The following is a 22,097-nucleotide window of genomic DNA, read 5'->3' on the forward strand; positions in this document are numbered from 1 at the left end:
CTGCTGATTCGTAATAAAGTTTAAAGTCTGGCAGGGCAAATCCACCTCTTTCCTTTGCATCAGTTAATATCTTAAATTTTATTCTGGGCTTCTTGCCCTGCCAGACAAATCTAGAAATATCTCTCTGCCACTTCTTGAAACAGTCCATCTTGTCCACAATTTGCAATGTCTGAAGCAAAAACAACATTCTAGGCAATACATTCATTTTTATCACAGCAATACGGCCCAGCAGTGAAAGCTTCAAATTTGACCAGATTTCTAAATCTCTTTTCACTTCCGTCCAACATTTTTCATAATTATCTTTAAATAAGTTCCCATTTTTGGCTGTCATATTAATCCCCAAGTATTTCACTTTCTTTACCACAGTCAATCCTGTCTCATTCTGAAACCTATCTCTTTCAATCGGTGTTAAATTTTTCTCTAAAACCTTAGTTTTTAGCTTATTCAATTTAAAACCTGCCACTTGACCAAATTCTTGAATTAATTCTAAAACTCTTTTAGTGCTAGATTCTGGCTCCTGTAACGTCAATACTAAGTCATCTGCAAATGCTCTCAGTTTGTACTGTTTAGCTCTGACCTGTATACCTTTAACCAACCGGTCCTTTCTAATCATGTTTAGCAGGACCTCCAGGACCGATATAAAAAGTAGTGGGGAAATTGGGCACCCCTGTCATGTCCCTTTTTCTATCTTAAATTCTTCTGTGACCACATTATTTACAATAATGGTAAAGGTAATCAAACAGTCTCTCACCTTGTCCTTGCCTTGTCTTCTTCCGAGTCTAAATGCATTCACTATCTTGAATTCTTCCTTCCCCGAATCCAGTTGCCAAAAATCTATAAATTCCTGTGTAAGGAAGTCAGCCAAGTTATCTTTCTCCCGTTCTGGAACAGCCCTGATTCTTAAATTTCTTTGTCTATCTTTCAGTTCAAACATAGAAAATGTCACATCATGGTCCTCCAATTTCTTATATACTGGTGGAATTTTCTCTTGAGTAGCAGTTGCAATATCTTTTGCTTCCTCTGCTATCTTTCGAGTTGAGGCAGATTCCTGTAGTCATTTTTCGATGGTCTCTGTGTTGGCATTCACCTTCTGCCCCAAGGTACTAATACTTACAGTGTTTAAATCAATTTTACTTGATGCTTCCGCAACTTGTCTATTTGTCTCAGCTACTTGTCTGTTTGTCTCAGCTACCTGTTTATTTAAACTTTCCAAAGATTCATTAATTTTTGCCAGTGCCTGTGCCAAGCTTCTCAAATAATGTACCTATTTCCCAAAACCTCTAAATCCCTAAGTTCATTTAATCTGAGATGTGGGGACTGAACCAGGGACCTTATGCATGCAAAAGCACATGTCCTACTTAGGTTGACCGGATGACCTGCTTTTACAGGAGGCAGTCTTCTATTTGATGAAGTCCTCCATTTAAAGCAGGGGTCAGCAGCCTTTTTCAGCTGTGGGCCAGTCCAGCACATAGCTGTCAAGTGTCCCTTATTTGAAGGGACAGTCCCTTATTCCAGCGCCATGTCCCGCTGCTGTCCCTTATTGATGGATGTCCCTTAAATGTCCCTTAAATGATGTCCCTTAAATTTTAAAGGAAGCAGCTCCTCTCCCTCCCTCCCTGCCTGCCAGTTAGGAGGGAGGCTCCAACTGTGTTGCTTGGCTGCGTTGCTCACCCAATAAGGAGACTGAGAACGACTGGGGGGTGGAGCTTGCATGCCTTGTGTGTGGCTAGTTAATGCAAGCTGAGGGGGGTTTTGAATGCTGGACGCCATTTTGCTGCACATGCTGCTGCAAACTTTGCAGTGCAAAGCCAGGCCGGGAGCCATCTTAAGTTGAGGCTGCATAGGCCTTGTGGTGCATGTGATTCAGGTTCTATTCAGTTGAACCTCTGGTTACAAAGTTGATTGGACAGTGTTCTCGAAGCTACCAGCATGAGTTTGACCAGACTGCAGGAGGACAGGAAGACTGGAGTGCCTGGAACAGGTGAGGCTGCAGGTCCCTTATTTTGGCTGCTGGTCCCTTATTTTCAAGGCTGCTGGTCCCTTATTTTCAAATCTGTAAGTTGACAGCTATGGTCCAGTGTCCCTCAGACCCATGTGGTGGGCTGGACTATATTTTTGCGGGGGGAAATGAACGGATTCCTATGCCCCACAAATAACCCAGAGATGCATTTTAAATAAAAGCACACATTCTACTCATGTAAAAGAACGCTGATTCCCAGACCTCCGTGGGCCGGATTTAGAAGGCGATAGGGCCACATCCGGCCCCCAGGCCTTAGTTTGCCTACCCCTTATTTAAAGGGACTTTGAAAGTGGTGCCCTGTTTTGGACTACAACTCCCATCAGCTCCAGCCAGCAGGCCCAACAGCAGAGCATCATAGTAGTTGTAGTCCAAAGCGAATGGATTCTTGGCTAGCCCCCAGTTAGCTGCTGGACAGGCAGGCACACGGGTCACCTAGCCAGTCTTCTCCATTATGGTGTTGCCTATTTCTATTTCAATTACAGTGATTATTAGGTAAAGGTAAAGGGACCCCTGACCATTAGGTCCAGTCGTGACCGACTCTGAAGTTGCGGCGCTCATCTCACTTTATTGGCCAAGGGAGCCGGTGTACAGCTTCCGGGTCATGTGGCCAGCATGACTAAGCTGCTTCTGTTAAACCAGAGCAGTGCATGGAAACGCCGTTTACCTTCCTGCCGCAGTGGTACCTATTTATCTACTTGCACTTTGACGTGCTTTCGAACTGCTAGGTGGGCAGGAGCAGGGACCGAGCAACAGGAGCTCACCCTGTTGCGGGGATTCGAACCACCGACCTTGTAATCGGCAAGTCCTAGGCTCTGTGGTTTAACCCACAGTGCCACCTGCGTCCCACACAGTGATTATTAGCATATGCAAATTTCATGTAAATCACTTTCCTCCCTGTCTTTGTATGTGTGATGCATTGCCTGTTTTTTTTTTGGAGATGCGCTAAGTGTCCACCCTCCCTCTGCCACCGACCATGGAAAAAACAGGCAGCAAGAGCTCCATTTCTGTTTACAGCTCAGCCAGCCGGACCACAGGTTCCCTATCCCTGACTTAAAGATTACAGGGACATCAAAGGCTTCCTGGCCTTCTTCTGCTTTCTTTTTCTTTCCCCCACAGGTCTCCAGACTGTTAATCCATTGCAGAAACAGTGTGGACTTCGGAAGAGAAATTGCACATAGGAAATCCTTTCACAATCCCACGGCTGCATTTCCAGTCTCCAAACTCTCATGAGTCGCTAGCAAGGGTTTGCCAGGTTGTTGCTGTTTATGCATTGGGTCTCTGTTCGCTGTACGGCAGGTGGAAAACCAACAGGTGTACATTTCTTGAGAAGTGTGATTTCCCTGCCTTGCAAGGCCTCAGCTCTGTAAGTTCTTCCTATCTGTTGCAAAGGCGCATTTGTGTCTCCCGCCTCTATTCACATCGAGACAAACTTTTTACATGCTCAGAGGCATGTTTCCCTAAAGAATGAATTAACAACGAATGAAGAGAAGTGTTTCTTGCTGTTCTTTCCCATTTTTGTCTTCAGATTTAAAAACAAAAACAAAACTTGCTTGTATATTTATGCACAGAATCATCCAATGTGTACATTTATTTGTATATTCCCCTGTATATTCCCCAGTTATTCTTTGCAGTTAGCAGCTGTGCTCTGCTCCAGTATTCTGAAAATGGGTCCTGTTTCATTCCTTCTCTGACTTGCACCTCACAGCCTCATTTGTCTGCTTGTGAACAGGGGGAACAATAGCATAGAATCATTGTGGAGTTGGAAGGGACCCTGAGGGTCATCTAGTCCAACCCCCTGCAATGCAGGAATCTTTTACCCAACATGGAGGCTCGAACTCATAACCCTGAGATTCAGTCTCATGCTTTACTGACTGAACTATCCCAGGCTGTGATGCTTTTACATTTAAACATACAATCATGCAACTTAATAAAAATAAATAAATTGTGCTGACAGTGCAGTCCACAAAAAAAGACCCTAAGAACAAATGTTTGAAAACAGCACCTGTGAACTAGAGGAAGTGAAGGAAGGAGGGAAGAAGAGATGGAATCTGTCCCTGTGGGTTGTTCCTTGGTAAGATGGAGGAGATGGTAAATTCACAGTACATTAACATCTTTAGGCACGCTTTATGGAGTCAGGATACAGCAAGGAGGGCAGAAGAGGGGAAAAGCTGCCCCATAATTTTGGGGACAAGCGAGGCCTGCTGGGTTATGGGCAAGGACCCAGGATCTCTGGATTCCGTTTGTGGGCCTCCAACAAATTTGCTGTGCCATTTCATTTTGCTGCTAGAAGACATGGCATATTTAAGCTCCCTTCATTCCACCTGTTATTCAGGGAAAGGCTTGCGTTCTGCTTCATCACTAACAAAGCATCCGAAACAGTCACATTTTCAGTCCATTTAAATAAAAAAACACCACATACACACACTTCTTTCTGTCTGTCTGTCTGTCTCTCTCTCTCTCTCACACACACACACACACACCACACTGCATGTTGCTGCATCCCTAAGGTCTTGCTCACAAGCTGCTCTTATGTGACTATTTTGCTTTTCCTTGCCTGCACAACAGACCCACATTCCGCCACGCCAGATGTTAACGTTTTGGTGCCATTTTCCCACAAGGAAAAGGAGGTGAAACAGAAAATGGTGCTGACACTGATGCTATACTAAAAGTGGCGGGGGGGGCGGGGGCGGAGAGAAAACAGGGCTGGAGAAGAGTTGGACAGTCTGTAGATGGCTGGCCAGATCGCTTCCTATGATTTCATGTTGCAGCTTCCTGGTTTTGAACTCCCCCCCACGTTGCAGACTGGTGTTCAGCTTCTGCGGACACAATTTCTGCCTTGCAACAAAGCTGTCAGTCTTTAAGGTTCCACCAGACTCTTTCATCTTCTTTGCTCCTGGGGTTGGTTGGGAATCCTTTTGGAACAAAATCCCATTAAAATAATCTTCATCATCATCTTGGCATTTTCCATAGTACAGATGGGTGTTTTGACTTTCATTTCCCGTCAGCATAAAATAAAATACTTGGAGACTTCGTTTGCTTTTACCTAGCAGAAACCACAACATTTCCCTGCCATGGGATGATTTCCAAGTCAAAGTTGTTCCCCCCCCCCAAACCTTTGAAGCTGTGGAATTTCCACCCACCCATCTATAACAGCTGCAGGAAAGAGACGTATGTTACAGCAAGTAGGAGAATTATGACTCAGACTCAGGTTTTCGGGTTTGAATTTTAAAGGGTCAGTGAAATGTGGGGCCCTAGAACTGCAGGCTATTTTCCCGTTCCCCAAACCCTATTTAAAAGTCAATTTCATTTTAGATAGATTGTGGGGGATGGAGGTCAAACGACCTTCCTTTCTTTGTATTCATCAAAACTGTGGTTTACCAAAAACATATAATAAAACATAAAAAGTATTGATAAAAGAAGTTTAAAACACGTATTGATCAAAAGCAACATGGAACATCTACATATCTGAATAGGCTTGCCTAAACCAAAATGTTTTAAGGCTAGGGCTGCCATACGTCCAGATTTCCCCAGACATTAACAGGATTTCAAAGAAGGAATTGGATGTCTGGGGGGAAATTCTGAAAGGCAGAATCTTAGGCAAGTCACATTTTTTGAAAACAACTTTTAGGGTGTCCTGGTTTTTGAAATATTTAAGCAGGCACTGGAAAGAGTGGAACAAGCCTTATGCAGCATGTGTAACAATGCCAGTTGTGCAGGTTGAAGCAATTGAGTGGGCATATATGGGGTTAGGTGATCCTGCAAGTAAAGTGGTCCCAAGCTGTTAAGGGCGTTATATACAACCAGTGCAGATCTCTGAGCAGAGGCGTTCTATGCAGGCATGTGCAATCTCACTACCTGCTGGCGATGGTGCTACAGCATTCTCCACTAAGTGCAGCTTAGAATCATAGAATTGGAAGGGACCTCCGAGGGTCATCTAGTCCAACCCCCTGAAATGCTGGAATCTCGACTAAAGGGTCCGTGACAGATGGCCAGCCAGCCTCTGCTTAAAAACAGGATCAGGTGCAAGGGAAGCCCCACACAGAGTGCATTGTAGTAACCCAATCACCTGAACTGCTTATCATCATGATATGTACATACATGAAAGTTTCACATGACAGCTAAACAGGCCCACACATGCTAACATCTGCCTGTCACACAAGACTGGATCCATGGGCCCACCTTCAGAGCACACTTCTCAAATACCCCAGTCTGCAGTGCCCCCCAAAAAACACTATCCTTGTCCATCATTTCCCCATAGACAGAGGTACTCTGCCTTAAACACCTTTATAGCAGCCATAAATCCAACAGGTCCAGATGCCCTGCTGCAGAAACAGTGATTACCGTAGATGGAGAATCAGTTCTGACATTGAGAACAGGAACAGCTGCCCTCTGGTGGGCAAGGTGAGTTATAGCAGCAACAGAGCTGGCCTTCCTTTACTGCTTGCGTCCCTCAGAACAGCTGCTGCATTGGACAGTGCCATATCCACACTATTTGTTGCATTTTTTAAAAAAACAACTTTTGAGTCAAGTGCTTGCTCACTTTACTGAACATGCATTCATGTACCTGTTGAAGACGTAACAATCCCAACCGTGACTACTGCCGGCTCTGCTGCAGTACTCCATATTTGAAGGATGCCCATCTCTCCTGTGGCTGGACTGCACTTCTCCAGTTTCGGAGGAGCTAAAGGGGAAAATAACTTCTCCTTCCTCCTAGCCCACCAGCTGAAATCTGATAGTGTCTGACAGTGTAGAGCAGAATCTTTAACTGTTATATCCCTGGCAAGCTGTTGTTAGGTCTGTGGTTCAAACCTGCTTACAACCCAATCTGTATTTACTAAAAACAACATACCCTTATAATCAGGCGGCGTATATGTTGCAATTACACAACAGCAGAAAAAAGCTGCAGAATGAGATTGGCCACGGCTAATTCTACCCACCCACCCAACAACCAAGTTTCTTGTGTTTCTACAGATACATTTAATCCTGTGGGTGGTGAATCTCAGCAGCGCAAACAGTTGCTGCATAAGATCTATAGCGGGGTGGGGGTGAGGGTGGAGTTCAGTGCTCCTCCTTGCTCTGCCCTGTTCCAAGCATCACCAGCAAAACAAATGAATCAAAAAACAAAGATAAACCATGCATATTTGCATAATTTTATTCAGGTTGCAGAATCCATCTTTTTGTCATTGCGGAATTTCGTCACCTTGGAGCAGAATTATTATCATTTCTTTTTAAATCATCACAGAAGGGCACATGGATCTGACTACGCCTTTTGTAATCATGGAAGACCATGCGCATACAAGCCAAGTAGCACCGAACCATTAACTGAAGCATAAAATGGGAGAAGACCCTTTGCTCAGAGGTTAAGCAGAGGCTTCAGCAGATGAACGGTCCCTGGTATCTCAAAATGGACCTAAGGAAGCCAGGCTGGGAAAGGACCATACAGACCAGCCACTGCCATTTCCTGTTGGTAAATAATACTGGCTGGCTAGATGGATCAGTGGTCTGACTTGAGTTTGTCTACAAACAGAGAAGCTCAAAATGCTACTATTTTGTGCCTTAGCACAGGCCAGAGATGGAGAACCTGTTGCCTTCCAGATGATGCTGTACTCCAGTTCCCATCAGCCCCAGCTAGCATGGCCAATGGCTACAATGATGGGAACTGTAGTCTCACAAAATCTGGAAGGCCACAGGCTCCCTACTTCTGCCACAGCCTGGCCCTCTGGCACCCATATAAGACACTACCTCCTAGTCACCCACAATGTTGGGTGGGACCCAGCTCACCTGCATTGAACACTGCGGGGCTCATTTCTGAATAAACACGTGAATTGCAATGGGGCGTCACCGATATCCTCTCTCTCCTGTCTTTTATGATAGGTATATCCCTATGACAAATATTAGCATTTCCATCTAACTTCATTTCTAAGAAACTTTCCACTCTGTTAATAAAAAATAAATGAATCTCGGAGGGGTTTCATTTGGGCTTTTTTTGGGGGGGGGGAGTCATTAAAAGGGAGTTCCACTTGTGGGAAAGACTCCTTTTGACTAAAGCCCATTAGTTTTTAATAAGGGGCGTGGGAGCAGATACCCAGCACAATACAGTCCTTTATATATTTTTTTCCCCAAAGAACGCTTTTAAAACTCTTGCCCAGGAAGAATTTTCTTTCCCTACCCCATCTCCAATATCCTGACCCAGACGAGTCCCTCCCCAAACAGCAGTTTCTTTTAAAGGCAATAAAGAAAATATGCCACGCGTCAGCCTCATTCATTTCCTCCACAACCCCCTGTTCAAGATGTGAGTCGAATGCAATAGTTCCATTTGGCCTGAAAGGAACAGAAAGTAAAGAAACTAAGAGGAGGTGACATTTTGCCCCTTTGTGGGAAGAGATTTGCTTTTCCTGTTTGTTTAAACATCATGCAAACTAGCTATATTTACACTTTCCTTCCTTCCTTTCACTCGTTGCCCTTAATGGTTTAGACTGGGAATGGGGAACTTGCGGCCCTCAGTATGTTGCTGGACTACAACTCCCATCATCCCTGACAGCTATGTCCCCCAGGGCTGTGGGGAGCTGGACTCCAGCAACATCTGGAAGGCCACAGGTTCCCCATTGCTGGCACGGATCTTGCTTCCTCAGTTGGACCGGCCACTCACACAAAATGGCCGCCAGATGTCATTTAACGACTGATCCTTCTTCACAGGGAATTCTGTAGCTCTTTGAAGGGTACAGGGGTTTCCAAACAGCCCTCGGCACCCTTCACAAACTGCAGCTCCCAGAATCCTTTGGGGGAAGCCATGACTGTTTAAAGTGGTATCAGGGTACTTTAAATGTATGGTGTGAATGTGACCTCAGAATAGAGGGGATAATGATGCAAGAACAGAAAGGCCAGGCCGTCCTCTTCCAAGAAAGCTTCCATGAGGGCAGAAATGCTCCCACTCGCCCAGAGACCTGGGCCACAAAGCTGTTTTTAGTAACTTTGAGGGAGGAAACAGCTCAAACCATCTCACAGGACAATAGGGAAGATAAAAGGGCGGTAACTAACGCCCAAAAGACCTGTCCTGAGTTTCTTGGAGGGACAGCAGAATAAATGTAACAGAAAAATAAACAAACTTTCTCAAATGTTTTCCCAATTTTACAAAATATAGTTTTGACTATCACTGCCCCCGCCCCTCTCAACAAGCTCATGCTGTCCATGGACAGAAGACCATGGTACATTTGACAGGCTCCTGCTGGGAACAAAGTAAGGCCTGAAGCCCTGAGTTCAAGTTCAGAGGACAATGGCCAGCTTCAATGTCTGTCACTTCTCCGTTGGGGTCTCCTTAACATCTGGGAAACAAGACTGGCTCAAGGATGAAGTTGAGGACTTGCTGGTTAGAATTTCAGGCTTTGAAATGGGAGTCTCACACAGGCTAAATATAAAGTCTCAGGTGTTACATAATTCAGTCAGGGACTGAATTCAGATCGCTGAAATTTAAAGATAAGAATCAGAAGTCTGAAATTAGAAATTAGAAAATTAACCAGGGCATGACGACAAAGATTAGTGACGCTCAGAGAACGAGACAAGAATCTATGAGGTTTGCTCCCTTGGGAAAAATCCCAGAAACAGCACGAAGACCATTTTAGATTTTAGAGAAGGGGACGGAAATTGAAGTTGCAGGGCCATCAGTTTGCAAAGGGTGATTCTGTCAGAACCATTAGAGTTTCAAAATCCGTTTCCTGTTTGCGTGAAGGCCAGGCCTCAGAGTCAGGATGCAGAAGGCTATACTCAGCGTCAGATTGAAGGGGCAAAGTTTAAGATGAAAGATCAGAATCAGGGCACAGCCCAAGTCCACTGGTCTGTATTCTTAGAAAGGGATCTCCTGTTTAGATGTAGGAAACTGAGAGAAAGGAAGAAAGGTCCGTTGGTGCTCGGAGAAGGCCCAATATGGGGGAAGGACTTCTTGCTTCCCCCCCTCCCCTTCCTCACAGGGTCAGGGAGCAAGGTGAGTACGCTGGTGTTTGGAAAAAGCAGAGCTCCACCGGAATGACTTCCCGCAGGCGCCACAGACGTACGGGCGGGTGCCGGCGTGCTGGTGTTGGTGCTCAGCCAGGTTGCCGCGCTGCCGGAAGCTCTTGCCGCAGACGGGGCAGCGGTACGGCCTCTCGGCTGTATGAACTCGCCGGTGCTTGACCAGGTGCGAGTTCTGGGTGAAGGATTTGCCGCAGGAGGCGCAGGCGTAGGGCCTCTCGCCAGTGTGCGTCCGCTGGTGCTGGATGAGGTTGGAGCTCTGCCGGAAGCCCTTGCCGCACTCAGTGCACCGGAAAGGGCGGGCGCCCGTGTGCGTGGCCTGGTGCTTGGCTAGGTAGGAGCCCAGGGTGAAAGCCTTGCCGCAGATCGCGCAGCAGTGCGCCTTGCCCGGGGCGTGCGTGCGGCGGTGCTCCGCCAAGTTGGAGCTTTGGCTAAAGATTTTGCCGCAGTCGGGGCACTTGAACGGCTTCTCGCCGGTGTGCGTCACCTGGTGGCGCAGGAGCTTTGAGCTCTGGGCAAAGCCCTTGCCGCAATCGGGGCATTTGTAGGGGCGCTCCGCCGGGTGGCAGCTGCGGCAGTGCTCGGTGAGTCGGCAGCGCCACACGAAGGTCTCGCCGCACTGAGGACACCGGGCCGGAGGGTCGCGTTGGTGCTGCCGCAGCCCCGAAAGCAACACAAAGCCCTTGCCGCACGCCGGGCACCGGAAAGGCCTCTCCTCGCCCAAGTGGCGACGCTGGTGCCTCCCCAGCTTGCCGCTGTCCGGAAAACGTTCGCCGCACGTCGGGCACCGGTAGGCATCGTCGTCTGACATGTGGGTGCGCTCGTGCGCCGCCAGCGTGGCAAATAGCGCAAAGGACTTGCCGCACACGGCGCAGGAGTACAGCTTGTCTAAGGCAGCCTCTGTCGTGTGGCTCAGCTGGTGAATGGCAAGCTCCGAGTCACTAGGAAACGTTTCGCCACACTGGTGGCAGGAGTGGAATCTTCCATCCGCCCCATGGCTCACTTTATGCGCCAGGAGATCACTGCTGTCCGGGAAGCAAGTGCTGCAGATGGTACATTTATAAGGCTTCTCTTCTGCCTCCTCATCTCCTTTGCCAGCATGGCTCACTTGGTGAAGGGCCAACTCATCACGATCAAGGAAGGTTTTCCCACACTGGGGGCAGGGAAACGATTCCACATCCAGGTGGGTTGTCTGGTGTGCGGCCAAAGCAGTGGCCTCGGCAAAGTGGGCCCCACACTCCGGACACTCAAAGGGATTCTGCTTCCCATTGTGGGTGCTGTGGGGCTCCTCCAAATCAGAGCTATCAAGGAAGTTCTCTCCTCCTTGGTGGCAGAAGTGGGATAACTCTCCAAGGTGTAGTCTCTGATGTATCTGGAGGGCAGAGTTTTCAGAGAAGCAAGCATAACAGTCAGAGCATTTGTGTGGCTTCTCTTCCACACTGTGACTTGCCACGTGGGCACCTAGTTCTGACTGGTCAGGGAAGGTTTCTCCACACCGATGGCAGCAGTGCGCAACTTCACTCAGATGGATCTTTTGATGCTGGGTCAGCTCAGAACTCTGCCCGAAGCCTTCCCCACACTCAGAGCACATAAAGGTTTTCTCTTCCTCCTCTTCCTCCTCCTCTGCACGGTCATTTTGCTGCCCACCTGCATCTGAGCCCTCAAGCGAAGCATATTCATTTTGCTGCCTGCCCCGATCTGCAGCTGGCAGCGGAGTAGGGCAGGGCACTTCTGCAGCGGCATTCCCCCAGCCACTGCCGTTGGTGCGATGGTTGCGCACGTGCTTGGCCAGGTCAGAGCTGACGCCGAAGCAGCGGCCGCACTCCCTGCACAGGTAGGGCTTTTCGCCGGTGTGGGTCCGCAGGTGAGTGACGAGGGTGGACTTGCGCCCGAACCGCTTCCCGCAGTCAGGGCAGGCGTGGGGGCGCTCGCCCGAGTGTGTGCGCAAGTGGTGCGCCAGGGTGGAGCTCTGTGAGAAACGGGCCCCGCACTGGTGGCACCGGAAAGGCTTCTCCCCCGTGTGCACCCGCTGGTGCTCCGCGAGCGTAGAGCCCCGGGCAAAGCGCTTCCCGCACTCGCCGCAGGCGTGGGGGCGGCGCCCGCCGTGCGCCTTGAGGTGCTCCGCCAGTGAGGAGCTCCAGCTGAAGCCGCGGCCGCATTCGGGGCACCGGAACGGGCGCTCCCCGGTGTGGATCCTCTGGTGCTTCACCAGGTTTGAGCTCTGGGCAAAGCCCTTGCCACACTCCGAGCAGCGGAACGGCCGAGGGTCTATGGTGACAGAGGCCTCCGCGTCCTTCTCTCCTTTTGCTGATTGGCCCCAGTCCCAACTCTCCAGGCAAGTCGAGGCCCCTTGCTCCTCAGCACCTTCCACCACTTCCTCCTCTTCCTCACTTGGTGTGTCAGAACCTGGTGGGAGAAAGGAAGATCGTGAAGAAGTGCTGTGCTGGATCAGGCCTATTGTCACAGGAGTGTGTAGGCAAGTGAGGCTACAGGGAACCAGGCAAAGGGGGCTTCTCAGTAGTGGCGCCCTCCCTGTGGAAAGCCCTCCCTTCAGGTGTCAAGGAAATAAATCTGATTTTTAGAAGACACCTGAAGGCAGCCCTGTTTAGGGAAGTTTTTATGTTTGATGTTTTATTGTGTTTTTAATACTCTGTTGGGAGCCACCCACAGTGGCTGGGGAAACCCAGTCAGATGGACAGGGTATAAATAAATTGTTGTTGTTGTTGTTGTCACACAATTCTTTATTAGCAAAAACGCGACCCTCACAGACCCTCACAAAAGGTGAAACTAATATATGAGATAGACTCATGACATGCAAAGCAAGATATGTCAAGCCTTTATTTGTTACAATTATGATGTTTATGGTGTACAGCTGATGAAAGCCCCAAATTAACAATCTCAGAAAATTAGAATATTAAATGAAATCAGCAAAACAAGGACTGCAAATAGAGCAATATTGCACCTCTGAGAAGTAGAAGCATGCACATGTACTCAGTACTTGGTTTGGGCCCCTTTTGCATCAATTACTGCCTCAATGTGGCGTGGCATGGATGCTATCAGCTTGTGGCACTGCTGAGGTGTTATGGAAGACCAGGAAGCTTCAGTAGCAGCCTTCAGCTCTTCTTTTTTTTTTTTTTGTTTAATATTTTTATTAAGGATTTTCTTGTTTTACAGAAGTAAGTGTAATGCCTCGTATTTTTTTTCCCATGTAACATTTTTACAAATCCATTTCATTTGTTGAGGCACTAGGGGGAGAAGAAAAAAAAAAGAAAGAAAGGAAAAAGAAAGGGGGAGTGGGGGGAGGGAAGATGGATGGGGGTGGGGTCGGGTGGCGATGTTTCTATTCTGCTTAATGTATGTAGAGTTTGGTGTCAGCGTTACTTGTGTTCCTTTGGTGGTGAGAGAGGTTGGGGTTGGCCTAGGGTGTGATTGGCTGTGGTGATCTTTGTTTTCGTGTGTGAGTGAGGTGGGTGGGTGTTTTGGATCAGGTTAGCCATATTGATTTGTATGCTGTTGGTGGATTAGATGAGATGAGAGCAGCTTTTGCATCTCACTTGGAAACGAAGGACCCAGAGTCTGGAGGAAGAATAGGGAGGCACACAATGCCAGATGCTTGAAGTCCAATGTGAAGTTTCCACAGTCTGTGTTGATTTGGGGAGCCATGTCATCAGCTGGTGTTGGTCCACTGTGCTTCATTAAGTCAGGGTCAATGCAGCCATCTACCAAGAGATTTTGGAGCACTTCATGCTTCCTTCCGCAGACAAGCTTTATGGGGATGCTGATTTCATTTTCCAATAGGACTTTGTCACCTGCCTACACTGCCAAAAGTATCAAAACCTGGTTCAATGCCCATGGGATTACTGTGCTTGATTGGTCAGCAAACCCACCTGACCTGAACCCCATAGAGAATCTATGGGGCATTGCCAAGAGAAAGATGAGAGACATGAGACCGAGCAATGTAGAAGAGCTGAAGGCTCCCTGGTATGGCTCCCCTTTATCACATACACAGCCCAACAAGACAATGACAATAATCCACCAACAGCATACAAATCAATATGGCTAACCTGATCCAAAACACCCGCCCACCTCACTCACACACGAAAACAAAGATCACCACAGCCAATCACACCCTAGGCCAACCCCAACCTCTCTCACCACCAAAGGAACACAAGTAACGCTGACACCAAACTCTACATACATTAAGCATAATAGAAACATCGCCACCCGACCCCACCCCCATCCATCTTCCCTCCCCCCACTCCCCCTTTCTTTTTCCTTTCTTTCTTTCTTTTTTCTTCTCCCCCTAATGCCTCAACAAATGAAATGGATTTGTAAAAATGTTACATGGAAAAAAAATACGAGGCATTACACTTACTTCTGTAAAACAAGAAAATCCTTAATAAAAATATTAAACAAAAAAAAAAAAAAAAAGAAGAGCTGAAGGCTGCTACTGAAGCTTCCTGGTCTTCCATAACACCTCAGCAGTGCCACAAGCTGATAGCATCCATGCCACGCCACATTGAGGCAGTAATTGATGCAAAAGGGGCCCAAACCAAGTACTGAGTACATGTGCATGCTTCTACTTCTCAGAGGTGCAATATTGCTCTATTTGCAGTCCTTGTTTTGCTGATTTCATTTAATATTCTAATTTTCTGAGATTGTTAATTTGGGGCTTTCATCAGCTGTACACCATAAACATCATAATTGTAACAAATAAAGGCTTGACATATCTCGCTTTGCATGTCATGAGTCTATCTCATATATTAGTTTCACCTTTTAAGTTGAATTACTGAAATAAATGAACTTTTCCACAATATTCTATTTTTTTGAGTTTCACCTGTATAACAAAATCATCGCAGGCCTAAGACCACCCAGCCCAAAGTCACCCCCGTGAGCGTCCTGGCCATGTGGGGATGTAGAACTTGATTTCCCCAAAGTCCAAAGTTCTAACCGCTAGACCGCATTGTCCCCTCCGTGCAAGCAAGCCATTGCTCCTTACCTGCGTTGACCACCGTCAGCTCCTGCCTCTCTCCCGGCTCTGGTAGCTGCATCTCCTCCCCGTGCTCCATCCAGGGGAAATGTGGTTTGACGACTGCGAACCTAAAGGACAAGCCATTTAGACAGGGCAACCTTACAGAACCTTCCTCACACAAATCTCACATGCCCATTAAAAATACATAAAAATCCCAAGGGTTGGGGTGGCCCAAAAGTCCTTTAGTTTTTTTCACAAAGTGGATGTTCACACTGAAATGTGGGTTCCCTGAGCCTGTGAATCAAAGACCTACATTGACCAGAAGAACACTTGTCATTTTCTCCCAAGTTACTCTCCTTTCTGCATTGCACAAATGATGCCTAGATCAACCACCCCAAACACTGCAATCGGCAGGCGAGGCCTTAGTGGTGGTGTCTTCACAGGGCCCTGCCTGGTTGATGGTGGCCCATGACGGAGCCTTTTCGGTGGTGGCCCCATGTTTGTGGAATGAGGGGAGGTGCCCAGGGAATTGGGAGAGGCTAATCTTCCTTGGGCACGCAGTTCTACAACCACCACCACCACCTGCCAAGACCAGAGTTATTGCAAAAGTGCCACACCGAAGTCTCAAGTGCCACATGGACATCAGAGCATATGCAACCCCAGGACTGTTAAGTGTCACACAGCCTGGTCTTGCACATGTTTCCCCAGAAGAAAGACCCAGCTGAGTTCACTCACTCCCAGGTAAATGGGCAAAGAATTGAGCAGCCCTCATTGGGTTTATAAAGGTAAGGAAAGGAAAAGGAGAAAGAAAGCGGATTGTACTTTGGGACGCTGGGATCGTCCTCCTCCAGAGGAAAGGGTCCATTGTTTTCAGCATCCACTGGGAAGCCTGGGTAGGGTACCGATTCCATCTGCATGGGAGAGAAGAGCGTGTCAGTAGATGGGGACAAACCTGGGTGAGGCTCCCACACTGCTAGCTCTGGCCTGGATAAAGATTTTGCCAGATAAGGTAGTAAAGGGGTCCTCCTGTAGAGGTCTGGTGCTATTGGGCTGTAGAAGCTGCATCCCTCTCTCCCTCTCTGACACTTACAGACACAGGGATGAGAGAGGAAAGGGCAAGCCAGCAGGAAGGCATTTAGCACCCACACCATAACTTTAAAGCAGCCTTATACCACTGTTAAAAGTCACGGCTTCTCCCACAAAAAATCCTGGGAATTGTAGCTTGGCATAAAGGCGAATCAGAGCTCGCCCTTCAGGGTTGTTGTGAGAATGACGCATGTATGCAGAGGGTAAGATAAAACAATGTAAATCACATCTAGAAAAATACAAGTCTCCAAGTTAGACTCTTTGTCATACCAAGGCCACTCCTGCACCATACCTTGAAACTGCTCTTGTATCACTCTTTTTTGGGCTCCCACCCACCCCAAAAAAAAAGAATCATGGGAACTGTAGTTTGTCAAGGCTGCTGGCCCCGCAGAACTACATGTTCCAGCCCCCTCGACAAACTACAGTTCCCAGGATTCTCCAGGACTGCTAAGGTGGCATTGGAGTGTTCTGAATGTATGGCGTGACCCAGGGGAAATCTTGTGGCGGAACCGAAGCTGGGAAGGAAAACTGAGCCCGCTTAGGTTTACGGTGCCACGCGCATGCCCCAGGGACACGCACATCCCGCAGGTCCGCTCGGGGCCTAAAGGGAGCGGCCCCCTCTCTGCAAAGGATCGCGCTTGGGAAGGATCGGGGCCACATGCTTACACCTTCCTCTTCGCACCTCGGAACCGCAGGTCCTTCCCTACAGGAATCTCGAGGTCTCCGTAGCCTCCTTGTACCTCCCAAATTCTTGCTTTTCGCTGGGCTCCCTCATCTCCGCATGCCGGGGCAGAGGGAGCGCGCTCTCCATAAACCCAACATCTCGCAGCCCCGGCCAGAGCGCACAAGCGCAGCAGCTTCGGGGCGCGCCTTCCGCGAGGGCCCCCTTGCCCGATGCCCGGGCCTGGAGACCTGAGCCTCGTTGCCAGGCCCCCCCCTTGCCAGGATCTTTGTCCCTTCTCCCGCTCCCGGGGCAGCGTACGGCCTGGCCTTCCCCAAGGTCCCTTGGTACTGTGCGCAGCCGGGTGCCTTCCGGCGAAGGCTCCCCCTTTCCTCCCCAGCCCCTCGCCCGCCCTGCGCTGCCACCCCTTACCGTCTCCATAGCCCCCCTGCACGGCTCGCAGCACGCGAGGGGTTAAGCCCGGCAGACAATGCACCACCGCCAGGCCCAGCTCCGCCTCCTCCTGCCCGCCTGGCCCTCCCGCTTGGCTCCGCTCCCCCCTTCCCTTCTCCGGCGCACCAGGAGCACTAGCAGCCAGTAGAGACCGGAGATCTCGCGTGTGCCGCCTTCCGACCTCCCCCCACATCTCCCCCCAGGCAGGGACGAGAGCTGATGGGGGGGGGCGGTTGTCAGGGCTGGAATCACACTCGCCGCCCCAAACCCCATGGCAAAAGCCGAAGGGCTCCGTGGATGAGTCGTGGCGCGCCTTGTAGTAAAATGACCTTGGGTAATTCATTTCTTCACCCACGCGTTGTCAGCCAGCCAGCCTGGCTGGATCAGATTATGTCTGTAGGGCAGAAATACTGTTTCATTAGTCCCACGAGAATAGAGGACAACGGGGGGAAACCAACTTGGCATTCCCCAGTGGGGAAAGTGTTAGAAAAATAAATTGCCCCGAAGACACTGTGTATTAGGAAAGGAGTGGCAATTGCTTAATAGGCGCCACCCCGAATATGCTTTCGTATGCTTTCAGTGACAGCAAGGACATAGTGCCCACAAAGGATGTGAAGTCAAGGCGAAATTGTCTTTGAACACGTGCAGAGGCCCTAAGCAACCTTTTAAAAATTTAATTCCGGAATTTACTTCCACACGGTGTTCTGGAGGGCATTAGCTTAGGTGGTTTACACGCACTCAGAAGTCTCACGGTCCGCTTTACCTATCTAATATTGGATGTCAAATATCAGATACCATCAGATGTCGCTGAAAGTCAATGTTAGGATGTAGGAAAAAATAGTAACATATCTGGCACGAAATTTAGAAGAAGAGGATTTTGAGGTGGATTTGTACGGCCATTTCTCCCCAGCTCTGGTGACATTTAACATGAAACAAGGCAGTGTTTGTTAGCATGTTGCACACCTCATAGGGCAAAAATGGAAAAGTGCATCAGGCCATTGGTCCATCTCGCTCAATACTGTCTACACGGATTGCGGGAGCTCTCCAGGGTTTCAGGCAGGGGCCTCTCCCAGCAGTACCTGAGATGCCAGGACTTGAACCTGGTACCACCCGCCTTGGTAAATAAGACTCCCCACTTCCTTCTCAGCCGGAATTCTGGCTTCCCTCCCTAACCCCTTCCGAGAATCCAGTTGCAGATTTTGTCTCCTGATGGGGCTCCATTTAACAGGCGTAGGGATATGGCTTTTCTCCGGCCTAGGGAGACAGCGATGCCGCAGCAGTGCAGGGCTGGCTCCCACTCCGCAGAGGGAGCAGGAGGTGCGCCGGAGGCAACGAGGAGGGCTTTTCGCATTGTGACCAGCATCGCTCAGGACCTTTCAGTCCACATTCTGACACTGTTACCCCGCTGATGCCCCGCCCGAAGCAAAAGGTTGGCGACCCCCTCCTCGCTCCCCCCGCCCCTTCCTGATTGGAAACCAGGCTGTCCTTTTGTCCAGGGAGGAAAGGGTTACACAGGCGGGGCGCGCGGCGCAGGGAAGCTTCCGCTCCCCGCCAGAGCTTCCGGGAGAGCAAAGGCGGCAGCAGCAGCAGCAGCAACATTTGGGTGAGAAGCTGGGGGGCTGCAAATGAAAGAGGGGAATAGGAGGGGGGATTCCGTGGCCGAGCATCGATTGTTTGCAGGCAGTTGCATCATTTGCGGCGGCTTCCTTGGTAAAAGCGCTGCATGTGTCGCACCGACCCCCAAATTCAGCATAAGTTGCAAGCATAAATTGCTTTAGGCTTGCATCTGGCTGGCCGCTGTGAGAGCAGGGATGGTAGGCGACTAAGTTTTGCTCAGGAGTAGGCCTGTTGAAATGAACGGGCCCTAGCTTCGTCATGCCCATTACTTTCACTGGGTCTGCCTTGGGTAAAACTTAGACGACAGATCCACACCATACGTTTAAAGCATGCGGCATCTCAAAAAAACAAACCCGGGAGTTGTAGTTTTACCCTTGCAAAGCTGCAGTTCCCAGCACCCTTAACTCCGGGGATTCTTAGGGGTGGGAGCCATGAGCTGTAAACGTGTGTTGCATGTGCTTTACATGTATGATGTGTGTATAGGACGAATACCTTCCATGATGCTAGAGTAGATGGGCCATTTGCCTGATCTGTCGTGATCCTACTGCCAGTACATTTCACTGAGTCACCCTGAGTTCTTGTTGTTTTTACCACCCTTCATCTGAGGATCACAGGGCAGTATGGTCTAATATGGAACAGGGATGTGGGAAAACACATATCCACACTATATATCAGGATTGGGAAACGTGTGGCTCTCCAGATATTGCACTCCAGTTCCCTTCAGCCCTCAGCCAATGTGATCAATGGCCAGAGATTATGGTTACAGTTCAGCAACCTCTGGAGGTTCCCCATCCTTGCTATACATAATTTTATAAACTGCTATCAAAGCTTTCTAAATTCTTTGGCTACGGCTTCCTCATTCCATTTCCTTTCCAGAGAGGAGCTTTGCTAAGTACTCCTAGTTTTATGGAGGTTGTGTTTAATATTTTCTGTTACTCCAGTTTACCCCACTGCTACAGAACTGCCTGCCCTTTGTTTGATGCTTTTAATATCTAAAATAAGAAACCAGGCAGGAAGTCATGCCTTTTAAAATCCCATAATATTTTACCGCTACTGGAGGGAAATGGTAGCAAATGGGATGGAAATGTCAGAATGGAAAACTCGTGCAATTTCCTTGTAGGAGATTCTTTGAACAGATGCTGCTAAGAACCCACAGTGAGCCTTCAGCATCATGTGCAGGTGAAGATCCAGTTAGAGGAAAAAAAGATCCTATGTACTTTTGAGCATAATTTCAGGCACCCCTGAAGGTACAAAAACATTCTAGTGCCTGGATTTAGGGATAGCAGTACACCCAAGGAGTATACTGTTCATCTGAATGTGTATCTGAGCCTTTTTAGCATTATGAAAGATGGTTATTCACTCTGATCCTGGGAATAATATTGAGCTGGAAATGTTTGTATGATTTTTGTGTGTTTGTGTGTGTTAATATTGGAATTGCCTCCTGAATCTTTTCTCCTCCCCAGCTTCTCTCTGCTCAAGCGAGCCCCCTTCCATCCTGCCCTCCCCCCTTGCCATGAAGAAAACCCTACGCAAAAACCAAGGCGAGCGTTACCGCCTGAAATTCCGGCGCCTGCGCCGTGCGGCCAAAGTGCTGGTTTACGAGAACGCAGCTCTGTGCGACGAGATTGCCAGGCTCGAGGCGAAATACCTGCGTGTCCGGGAAGAGCGCCGGTTCCTGCTCGCTCGCCTGTTGCAAGCTCAAGCCCTGGCGGAAGACGAGCCTCCTCTGCCGGCCGTCGCTTCCGCTTCGCAGCCCTCGCCGGATGAGCCGGCTGCCCGCAAACCCCGCCGAGAACGCAAAGGCAAAGAGAACGGCCGGGCCTCCAAGCGCAGGGCGGCCCCCGATCTCAGCGTCCGCCGGCTGGTTCCGCCGCTTCCCTTGGATCCTTCCGGGCGGCCGGTTTTACCCATTGCGTTGGGCCCACTGACCGTCTACAGCTTGGGGGAAATTGTTCCCGACCGGCCAGGCTTCCACACGGAGACGGCCATCTATCCCGTCGGTTACTGCAGCACCAGGATCTTCGCCAGCACCCGCAGACCGGTCCACCGCTGCCTCTACACCTGCCAGATCAAGGACGGCGGTGGCGGGCCACACTTTGAGATTGCCCCTGAGGACGAGCCGGGCTGCGTGGTCGCTGGCTCCACTCCCGACGCCTGTCACGCTCAGCTTCTTGAGGCTGTGGGAGCAGTGCAGCTTGAGCCGGCAGGGGCTGAGTTCTTTGGCCTCTCCCACCCAGCCATTCAGCACCTCATCCAGAGCTGCCCAGGAGCTCGCAAGTGCACCGGGTACCGCTGGCTGCGCTTTGAGGTGTGTCGGCAAGCGGATGGCCCCCCTCCTGAGGGGTTGCCCTCAGGAAACCCTGGGACTGACTACGAGGCCTTCCAAAGCCAAGGCCTGGCTGGGCCTGTGGGCCTGGACTTCCCCACCGCCACCCCTTCCCCACCGAGCGGCAACGGATATGCAGAACTTTTTCTGCCCTGCGCTCCCTCAGGAGGCTCCCCCATCCCCCAAAGCCCAGAGAGTGACACTGACTGAATTGGGCCGGAGGCCACAGGCCAGAGCCATCCATTATTCCACCTGAATTTTCTAGTAGCTGCAACTGCGCAGATGTCATAAACTGCTAGTTCTATACAAGCTGGTGCTGTCTCTTTTATCCTTCATGGGCATCAGTTTGCATGGAGACACCCTAACAGGGGTAGCCAATGTGGTGCCCTGCAGATGAGGTTGGACTACATTGGCCTGAGTTAGTGTGGCCAATGATCAGGCATGATGGGAATTGCAGTCTTAACAGCACCCGGAGGGCACTGTGTTGGCTATTTCTCCCCTGGAGTAGCCATGTATTTACATTCACACACACTATTGAAATAAGTACTTCAAATGATTGCTTGTCAATTTTCTTCTTTCGGTGTTTCTACTTTAATGAAAATCACTGTCTCTAATGGTTGGGGGTTTCCTTGGGTCGAGCTGGAGCAGAATTAGGCCAATATTGGCAGAATCATGTGGGCATGCTTAACTCTCTACAAAGAGACATCTGCATTGGAGGAGGAGCTGATGGCGACTGAACAAAGCATTGTGACAGGTCCTTCTACTTTCTTGGGCCTGTATGATAAGAGGCTTGTGTACAGGACTCATCAGTGAAATCTGTTAGTAATAAAGCTTTTGAAATTTTGCCCCTGCCTGCAGGAATCTTTGAGATCAGGTATGTAAGAACACAGTTCCATTAAAGGATTCTCTCTTGTGGACTTCTTGGCCTCCACAATCTCCCAGTTTTGGTCATATTTTG

At 49.3% G+C, this 22,097-nt stretch overlaps 2 protein-coding genes across 8 annotated transcripts; one reads left to right on the forward strand and one right to left on the reverse strand.

Annotated features, from left to right (window-relative positions):
- Positions 1–7,149: 7,149 nt before the first annotated feature.
- On the reverse strand, positions 7,150–17,666 carry LOC308461320 (uncharacterized protein). Of its 3 annotated transcripts, none has more exons than XM_080978126.1 (4): positions 17,526–17,666; positions 15,819–15,907; positions 15,024–15,124; positions 7,150–12,430 (listed from the first exon to the last, which is right to left on the reverse strand). In XM_080978126.1, exons 2-4 carry the CDS (start codon positions 15,905–15,907, stop codon positions 9,987–9,989), a joined length of 2,634 nt encoding a protein of 877 aa, XP_080834252.1. In that variant the 5' UTR covers positions 17,526–17,666; the 3' UTR covers positions 7,150–9,986. The 3 variants fall into 3 exon arrangements, with proteins under 3 accessions (XP_080834252.1, XP_080834250.1, XP_080834251.1); XM_080978124.1 differs by lacking the exon at positions 17,526–17,666 and adding an exon at positions 17,176–17,519; XM_080978125.1 differs by lacking the exon at positions 17,526–17,666 and adding an exon at positions 16,749–16,986.
- On the forward strand, positions 15,925–21,984 carry TBRG1 (transforming growth factor beta regulator 1). Of its 5 annotated transcripts, none has more exons than XM_080978127.1 (2): positions 15,925–16,801; positions 20,277–21,984. In XM_080978127.1, the coding sequence occupies exons 1-2, from the start codon at positions 16,741–16,743 to the stop codon at positions 21,347–21,349; spliced, it is 1,134 nt and encodes a 377-aa protein (XP_080834253.1). In that variant the 5' UTR covers positions 15,925–16,740; the 3' UTR covers positions 21,350–21,984. The 5 variants fall into 5 exon arrangements, with proteins under 5 accessions (XP_080834253.1, XP_080834254.1, XP_080834255.1 ...); XM_080978128.1 differs by having other exon boundaries at positions 15,925–16,777; XM_080978129.1 differs by lacking the exon at positions 15,925–16,801 and adding an exon at positions 18,092–18,314.
- The last annotated feature ends 113 nt before the right edge of the window (positions 21,985–22,097 follow it).

This window comes from Podarcis pityusensis (assembly GCF_964106645.2).
Source record: "Podarcis pityusensis genome assembly, chromosome: 13".
NCBI classification, from domain to species: domain Eukaryota; kingdom Metazoa; phylum Chordata; class Lepidosauria; order Squamata; family Lacertidae; genus Podarcis; species Podarcis pityusensis.

What these genes read in the sequence shown, in the direction of transcription:
- LOC308461320 (XM_080978124.1), bottom strand. An exon ending in GACGATCCCAGCGTCCCAAA is followed by an intron (nt 15,125 to 15,818) that starts GTACAATCCGCT and finishes CTTGTCCTTTAG; the next exon opens with GTTCGCAGTCGTCAAACCAC. An exon ending in GCTGACGGTGGTCAACGCAG is followed by an intron (nt 12,431 to 15,023) that starts GTAAGGAGCAAT and finishes TTCTCCCACCAG; the next exon opens with GTTCTGACACACCAAGTGAG.
- TBRG1 (XM_080978127.1), top strand. Translation starts at nt 16,741, where the DNA reads ATGCTTACACCTTCCTCTTCGCACCTCGGAACCGCAGGTCCTTCCCTA. An exon ending in TTCCCTACAGGAATCTCGAG is followed by an intron (nt 16,802 to 20,276) that starts GTCTCCGTAGCC and finishes TCTCCTCCCCAG; the next exon opens with CTTCTCTCTGCTCAAGCGAG.